At 47.6% G+C, this 8,388-nt stretch overlaps 1 protein-coding gene across 5 annotated transcripts; it reads right to left on the bottom strand.

Annotated features, from left to right (window-relative positions):
* Nucleotides 1-1,694: 1,694 nt before the first annotated feature.
* On the bottom strand, nt 1,695-7,990 carry dzank1 (double zinc ribbon and ankyrin repeat domains 1). 5 transcript variants are annotated; one of them, XM_031839557.1, is made up of 17 exons: nt 7,937-7,990; nt 7,397-7,525; nt 7,051-7,201; nt 6,435-6,528; nt 6,306-6,360; nt 6,058-6,170; nt 5,882-5,952; nt 5,479-5,596; nt 5,207-5,296; nt 4,914-5,030; nt 3,895-4,050; nt 3,581-3,815; nt 3,296-3,399; nt 2,713-2,958; nt 2,545-2,628; nt 2,302-2,429; nt 1,695-2,166 (listed from the first exon to the last, which is right to left on the bottom strand). In XM_031839557.1, the coding sequence occupies exons 2-17, from the start codon at nt 7,503-7,505 to the stop codon at nt 2,004-2,006; spliced, it is 2,034 nt and encodes a 677-aa protein (XP_031695417.1). In that variant the 5' UTR covers nt 7,506-7,525; nt 7,937-7,990; the 3' UTR covers nt 1,695-2,003. The 5 variants fall into 5 exon arrangements, with proteins under 5 accessions (XP_031695417.1, XP_031695416.1, XP_031695418.1 ...); XM_031839556.1 differs by lacking the exon at nt 7,937-7,990 and having other exon boundaries at nt 7,397-7,734; XM_031839558.1 differs by lacking the exon at nt 7,937-7,990 and having other exon boundaries at nt 2,713-2,928; nt 7,397-7,734.
* Nucleotides 7,991-8,388: the final 398 nt, after the last annotated feature.

The following is an 8,388-nucleotide window of genomic DNA, read 5'->3' as shown; positions in this document are numbered from 1 at the left end:
CTCAGCTCTCCCTCCCCTCTCCATGCCCCATCTTACCCTATCTTGCTCCCCTCTCCCCTAACGAGGTCCTCAACCTTGTTACATCTAACCACCCCACCACATGCTCCCTTGACCCGATCCCCTCCCCTCTTCTTCAGTCTATTGTGACTGAACTCCTTCCTTTCCTCACCCACCTCATCAACACATCTCTTGTTTCAGGATGCTTTCCCACGGCTTTCAAGACTGCCAGAGTCACCCCCCTTCTGAAGAAACATCACTTGACCCCTCTGATGTCAAGAACTTCAGACCGGTTTCTCTTCTACCCTTTCTATCCAAAACACTTGAACGTGCTGTCTTTAAATAACTGTCTTCCTATCTCCACCAGAACAATCTCTTGGACCCCCCACCAGTCCGGGTTCAAGGGTGGTCACTCGACAGAGACGGCCCTCCTTGCGGTGACAGAGTCCCTCTCTCCTCTGTCCTGATTCTCCTGGACCTGTCTGCGGCATTTGACACTGTGAACCACCAGATCCTCCTCTCCACCCTCGAGGGGATGGGTGTCTCAGGCTCTACACTCTCCCTGTTTGCATCCTACCTGACAGGTTGATCCTACCAGGTGACATGGAGGGGGGCCATGTCAGAACCACGCATGCTGACTACGGGGGTTCCACAAGGCTCAGTTCTGGGCCCCCTTCTCTTCTCGCTCTACACAACGTCTCTGGGTTCTGTTATTCGCTCGCATGACTTCTCTTACCATTGTTATGCCGATGACACCCAGGTGGTCTTGTCAATTCCCCCCAGTGACACTCAAGTGGAGGCACGCATCGCTGCATGCTTGGCTGAGATCTCGAAGTGGATGGCGACACACCACCTGAAGCTCAACCTGGACAAAACCAAGCTACTGTTCCTCCTGGGGAAGGGTTGCCTTCACCGAGACCTGTCTATCACCATTAATGATACCGTGGTGATGCGAAATCAGACTGCGAGGAATCTGGGTGTGACCCTAGATGACCAACTGTCGTTCTCAGCAAACATTGACGAGACGGCGCAGGTGCTCATCCAGGCTCTTGTCATCTCCCGCCTGCAACTACTACTGCAACTCACTACTTGGCAGAGCCCTGGCGTCAGCCATCAGACCTCTGGAGCTTGTCCAGAAAGCTGCAGCTCGTCTGGTGTTCAATCGCCCAAAGTTCTCCCATACAACTTCCCTTCTCCGTTCTCTCCACTGGCTCCCTGTAAGAGCTTGCATCCAGTTTAAGACTCTGGTGCTGGCCTACAGGGCAGTGAAAGGAACAGCTCCTTCCTATCTCCAGGCCATGGTCAAGCCCTACACCCCCGCCCGACCACTTCGCTCTGCTGCCTCGGGGTGATTGGTTGCCCTGTCGCTCAGAGGTCCCTGCGGCCGATTGACCCGGTCACAGCTTTTTTCTGCCCTGACCCCACAATGGTGGAATGAACTCCCCACTGACGTCAGGACAGCAGAGTCGCTGCCCATCTTTCGGCGCAGGCTGAAAACTCACCTCTTCAAGAAATACTACCCTGAGCCTTCCACTTAGCCCTTATTGTATTCGTATTAGTTTGTTGCACTTATTGTATTCGTATTAGTTTGTTTCTGTAGTTTTTCTCTGGTTTATGCTCTTAGATGCTTGTTTAAAAAAGGAGATGCACTTATGACTTCTGGTGACTAGTAGTTCTCTTGAATACCTATGTTGAATACACTTATTGTAAGTCTCTTTGGATAAAAGCGTCTGCTAAATGACTGTAATGTACTAGTAGTAGTAGTATCAGTGGTCAGTTACTTGGACTCAAGAAAAGGTTACATGTTCACCGAGTGTTTCATACCTGTAGAAGTAGTACTAATAGTACTAGTACAGTTGGACCAGGTGTTTCATACCAGTAGTAGTAGTAGTAGTAGTAGGCCTACTAGTACAGTTGGACCAGGTGTTTCATACCTGTAGTAGTACTAGTACAGTTGGACCAGGTGTTTCATACCTGTAGAAGTAGTACTCATAGTACTAGTAGTACTAGTACAGTTGGACCAGGTGTTTCATACCTGTAGAATTAGTACTAATAGTAGTGCTAATAGTAATAGTTGGACCAGGTGTTTCATACCTGAGCAGGACCTGAGCACCCTTTAGACCTTCAGAGCCCAGAGCTGCAGCTTCATGCAGAGCAGTGTTCTTCATCCTGAGGAGGAGGAGGGGAGTTTGAACATGTTCGTAGTCCTACTAGTACTAGTAGTACCAGTCATCATACACGCTGGTCTAGTGAGATCCAGATCCTGGTGATGTGGACCTCAGGTCTGGGTCATGTTGTCCTCACCGTCCGGACTGCTGGTCCACGTCGGCTCCTCGCTGCACTAAAACAGGAAGTGCGTCATGGTGACCGTTCACTACGGCAACCGCCAAAGCATGTCGGCCATCGCTGTCGCAGCAGGAAGGATCCGCCCCCTGGTGGTTAGTGAGGAAACAGACCAATTAGTGTGAACTGTGTCAGGTGACCAGGAAAAACACCAATAGTGTCGATCAATCAGGGAGCAGGTTTAAATCTCTCAGAGACTCGTACCTGATCCAGGAGCTGCTGGATGACACTGATCTGACCTCGTCCTGGACCAGGACCCAGCTCCTTCAGCAGCTGCACGTCCCTCACCTGGAACCAGGAGGACCAATCAGAGAGGAGCTTTTATCTGTCAGGTGAGTTCAGACCCAATGTGGAGAACGTCTGGTTTCTTACCGGAGGTCTGGGTCTCAGGTCTGGTTTGGGAGGATCACTGCCTGATCGTTCTGTGACGCTGCTCAGAGTCTCAGTCCGACCTGCAGGTCCGACGCCGTCCTCACCTGCCGGTTCCACTTGAGAACACACCTGACGTTCTTCTTCCCGTCCGGCCGACACGAAGCTGACGGTCAGGCTGACTTCCTGACGATCCTCCTGAATCACAGCAGAAACCATCTGAAGGAGAGCAGGAACACAAGACGTCACCTGACACACAGGAAGTAGAGCACAGCGCACCTGGTCAGGTGATCATGATCATGATCACCTGACCAGGTGAAGATGTTGAACACGTGTCTGAATCATTTAACTTCAAGTTACTACGAGGAACTTTTATTTTCTCTTGATGTTGGCGCCCTCTGTGGACTAAAGCGGTAGTGTTTCTTTATTTAATCCCACTGGTGATGTCACTGTACAGGTGAGGTGCGGGTGAGGTACAGGTGTGCAGGTGAGGTGTACACAAGTGAGGTGTGGGTGAGGTGTACAGGTGAGGTGCGGGTGAGGTACAGGTGAGGTGTCAATAAGGTACAGGTGAGGTGTGTCGTACCCGGCCCAGGCGAGGTTCTCCCAGCAGAGTCCTGAAGGGGGCATTGATCTGAGCGTAGCTCCTCAGGTGGGCACACAGGTGATCCAGCTGCTTCCTCCAGAAACCTGATGAAACGGACGGGTTAGAGTTCTAGTAGTATTATTTTAACTCTACCAGGACTGACGGTGGTCAGTAGCGGTACTAGTAGTAGTACTAGTAGTAGTACTAGTAGTAGTACTTTACCTCTACCAGGGCTGATGGCGGTCAGTAGTGGTACTAGTAGTAGTACTAGTAGTAGTACTTTACCTCTACCAGGGCTCACAGTGGTCAGCAGCGGTCGACGGTCTCTGGTTGCCTGCTGCTTGCTGAGTTGAAGTGTCCTCTGTTGTTCTTTCCTCTGAAGCTCAGTGGCTGATGGATAATAGAGTCCAACAGTCTGCGTGAACTGCTCAGCAGTGGGCGGGGCTAACTCTGTGCTGGGAGCAGGGCCGGAGGAGGGTGTGGCTTGCCAGGTTGCATCATGGGAAGTTTGGGCTGCTGCCTGCTCGCACAGAGAACGGTCTCTGTCGTGTTTTGTATGAATTAACTATAATATAACATGATGTCATGATGCAGCGTACCTGGTCGGTGGCGGCGCACCTGACAGGTCGCGTGATGTCACTGCAGGATGTGGTCGGGGCTTCCAGGAAGGCGCCGCAGGCTGCGCAGTAGAATGCGTACGGGTGTCCGCTCGCACCGCATCGCCAACAAACCACACAGCTGGCTGCATGACCGGGCTACAAGTAAACACAGGACTACATTTCCCACAATGCTTCACACTCACAAAGCCTGGTCACAAGGATAAACTGCTCACCTCGCTCCATCGATATGAATATAAATAGATAAAACTTAAATCAACAACAGACTGAGCTACAATGGGGCCACTGATGCTAACATTAGCTAGCAAGCTACCGTTAACTTCAGAGTACAAACGTACAAATTGTTTTCTGTGTTTAAAGTTAGCACCAAGACTGACCAAGAATCAGTGGGAAACTGTTAGCCTAGCCCCACCTTCCAACACGTATGTTGCTGATGGAAATGTAAAAGGGAGACAGTGTGGTTTTAGCAGCAGTTAGCATTGATGCTACCTGGATTCATCCAACCAGAGAGCTACAAACTAAATGATATTAAATCAGTAATAGCAGTGAAGCTAGCATTAGCAGTCGTTAAATGCTTTGAAGCGGCTTTAAAGTTGGTGGAAAGTCATCAGGGTTCTATCTTAATATTTTGCGACGGAATTTTATTTAAAACATAAGTTCTTTGTACAGCAAGCAAAAAGTGTAGCCATCTTGTTTAAGTTCACTCATTATTATTGGCTGGTCTGGTACGAGGCTACGCTAACTGCGTGAAGTATCGGCTCTATGCTAACTAACTAGCATTGAGCTTTAAAACTCTGAGCCTGAGCTAGCGCTACGTAGCCTCTGCTGGTTGATCTACTGTGGGTTAGTGTGAAATAAAATACTGGTGAAGGTGAAGGCTTTGGCTAGGCTATCAGTTTCCTCATGCTTCCAGTCTTCGTGCTAAGCTAGGCTATCCCAGAGCTAGCTATAGCAGAAACAGACAGACATGATGACACGATGGACTTCAGGTGAGTCTTCACCTTTGAGCCGCACCAGTCACAGAACCGGGCGTCACAACGGTTCAACCGTTTACACCTGGAGCAGTTCAACGTCCTGCAGTCGGCTGAGCGGACAGAGGGGGCGACATTCTGCAGCCGCTACCAACAGAGAGAGAAGGAGAAGTGTGTGTGTGTTACCGGCTGCACACGGCTCTCACAGGTCAAACATCTGGAGATGTGAGCTGGATTCCCACTGCCACAGCAAACACACATCACATGGTCCTGGACAGAAAACATACATCACAACTAACGTGTGTGTGTGTGTGTGTGTGTACCTGATGTTGTTGATGGATGGAGGCCTCACAGATTAAACAGGTCTGAGTGTTCACAGGAACCAGAGAGTTACAGAACACACAGCAGAGCATCTGAGAACACACACACACACACACACACACACACACACACACACACAGAAAGACAGACAGACAGTATCTTACTGAGGGACAGAATAACAGAAACAGCTGAGAGTAAAACCTTTGAGGTGAAAACAGCTGTTTGTGTTCGTCAGTGAGAGACAGACAGACAGACAGACAGACAGTAGTAGTACCTGTCCTCCCTCAGCAGGGGGCGGTCTCTGCTCAGGTAAACCAGGAAGTGAAGATCCACACTGAGCACAGAACCCAGAGAACGGGTCTGAAGGCAGGGGACCCAGACACTGAGCACACCTGGACAGATAGACAGGTACACAGACAGACAGTTTCATTAGTTTCTAAGATCACGACCTCCTGTTGGTTTTCCCAGCATGCTTTAATTTGTTATTGTCAACAGAAGAATATTGATGATACTTTGTGAGGTTCAGAGGAGCAGAACACATCACATACGTTTGTCTATGTGGTTTATGAGGACACAGTGTTCACTAGAAGTCAGAAGGTCTTAAAATATTCAGGAAACACAAGGAAACATGAGGAGGATTTAAACCGTTAGTGTTAGTGTTAGAGTTAGTGTCGTACCGCAGGAAGTCAATCTGTTGGTGGATTCTGGACGTCTGAGTGCTGCTCACCTGCTTCATTACACCTGAAGTCTGACAGGAAGTACCACAAAATAAAAGTCAAACACAGGAAGCACCACAAAATAAAAGTCTGTGGGGTTCAGTTTGGACGAGCTGCTGCTGGTTTGGTCTGTTTACCCCCGACTGGGAACGTTGGGAGGATCCAGGTGGTTGTGGTTTGGTGGGAGAGACCAGTTGACTGGTCAGGAAACGAGGACCTGGATGAGGAGAGTTTCCCATCATGATCGGCTCTAAAGGACAAAACGAATGAAGTGAAGTGATTATTCAGTAAATCAGTTCAGTTCTTAACAGAGCTTCATGTTTAGGTTGCTCTAAGCTAACAACATTATATTATTATATTATTAAACAGTAACAGTGTCACAGACCTGAGGGCCTCAGTGAAGAACCAGCAGAGTTGAACGAGGTTCCTTCAGACAAACGCTGAAATTAAAACTTTTAACATTATTAAAACAAGATCCTGTATTTGAAATGGCTGTTGGGAAATGGAGTCTTACCTGTTCATTCCTCTGCAGGAAGTTCTCCTCATTGTTTGAATCCACAAGTTCAACAGAGAAAACCTTCGTCACTGTGGAGCTGTCTCTGCCGTTTCTACAGAGAGACAGGGAGAGAGACAGACATGGAGAGAGACAGACAGGGAGAGTGAGAGAGAGACGGAGACAGAGAGAGAGAGAGAGAGAGACAGGGAGAGAGAGAGAGACAGGGAAAACAGACAGGGGGAGAGAGAGACAGACAGGGAGAGAGAGACATACAGGGAGAGAGAGAGACAGGGAAAACAGACAGGGAGAGAGAGAGAGAGAGAGAGAGAGAGAGAGACAGGGAAAACAGACAGATTGGGAGAGAGAGAGAGACAGGGAGAGAGACAGATAGGGAAGGAGAGAGACAGATAGGGAGAGAGAGAGACAGACATGGAGGGAAAGAGAGACAGAGAGGGAGAGAGAGACAGACAGGGAGAGAGGGAGAGAGAGACAGGGAGAGAGAGACAGGGAGAGAGAGAGAGACATACAGACAGACAGAGAAACTAGATCGGAGTCTTGAGTCACAGACGTCGGTGGAACAGAGGCCAGACAGGAAGTGACATCACAGCTGTGGTTGGGTCAGGTGACCGGTTACCTGGCGACAGCTATGGCTCTGACAGCCACTCGACCAGCAGGAAGCAGGATCGGACCGCCGTACTTCCTGCTGCTGCTGCCCGCTGACCCACGCGGCCACGCAGTCGGCTTAGACCCGTCCAGAGTGAAGAAGATCAGAACCTCAGGAGTGTCTAGTGGAGAATAACATGTATTATCTCTATAATACAGTAGTGATGCCTCTAGTGGACACTAAGAGAATAACATGTATTATCTCTATAATACAGCAGTGATGCCTCTAGTGGACACCAGGAGAACAACATGTATTATCTCTATAATACAGCAGTGATGCCTCTAGTGGACACCAGGAGAATAACATGTACTTGTACCTGACTGGATGGAGACGGGTGTGTTGGTGTCTATGTGGGTCTTGGCTCTGTGTGTCTCCAGGTGCATGATGGGAATGATGAGCGGAGCTGACACCGCTCCTGCTGTCATGGCGACGGCTGTCTGTCTGTCTGTCAACCAATCAAAAAGGTGCAGCTCATTTTAATGACTTTATATACTTCTGGTATTTAAATTTATAATAATAGTTTTATTTATTAATGGATTAATAATCTGTGAAGTAAGGTTAATAAATATATGTAGTGCAGTAAAAGTACAATAGTTTCTATAAATACTACTGTATTACTCAGACTGTGTATGAATACTACTATACTACTCACAGACTGTATAAATACTACTATACTACTCAGACTGTGTATGAATACTACTATACTACTCACAGACTGTATAGATACTACTATACTACTCAGACTGTATGAATACTACTATACTACTCACAGACTGTGTATAAATACTACTATACTACTCACACACTGTGTACAATTTGATTACATATTAGAGTAAAGTAATTCATAAATTCTTACTTCAGATTAAAGATCAAACGAAACCTTAGTTGAACTGCTGCTGACGCGTCACCATGGCAACGAGCTCCTCACAGGCACATTTTTTTTGTCAGTAACTTTATTGATACAAACAAATACTTCCACACAAAATAATCAGGCCATAAGAAGAGAACTGTGTACCTTTAAAGTTTTTTACACTATGTCTTAAATCAATAAAGAAAAGACGGTGAAGCTTTTTTTATTTTTATTTATCTCAACATGATTTATTAAGCAGGCAGTTTTCAGGACGACTAAGTCTGAGGACCCTGATGTAGCATGGCCGTCTGACACAACATTAGCTCACAGGCTAAAGTATTTATACAGGCTAAATAACAAGCTAACGGGCCAAATAATAAGTTAACAGGCTAAAGCAGCTCAGACAGCAAGTAAAGAAACATAATTTAAAATGTCGGAAGTCAAACTGAAGAAGGAGA

This window comes from Anarrhichthys ocellatus, unplaced genomic scaffold (assembly GCF_004355925.1).
Source record: "Anarrhichthys ocellatus isolate YVR2014 unplaced genomic scaffold, GSC_Weel_1.0 scaffold1712, whole genome shotgun sequence".
In the NCBI taxonomy this organism is placed as follows: Eukaryota; Metazoa; Chordata; class Actinopteri; order Perciformes; family Anarhichadidae; genus Anarrhichthys; species Anarrhichthys ocellatus.
Note: the sequence above shows the minus strand (reverse complement) of the source record. Positions and strands in the feature narration are given on the sequence as shown.

What these genes read in the sequence shown, in the direction of transcription:
- dzank1 (XM_031839557.1), bottom strand. Translation starts at nt 7,505, where the DNA reads ATGACAGCAGGAGCGGTGTCAGCTCCGCTCATCATTCCCATCATGCAC. An exon ending in CCCCTGCTGAGGGAGGACAG is followed by an intron (nt 5,297 to 5,478) that starts GTACTACTACTG and finishes GTGTGTTCTCAG; the next exon opens with ATGCTCTGCTGTGTGTTCTG. An exon ending in CCATCCATCAACAACATCAG is followed by an intron (nt 5,031 to 5,206) that starts GTACACACACAC and finishes CTCTGTTGGTAG; the next exon opens with CGGCTGCAGAATGTCGCCCC.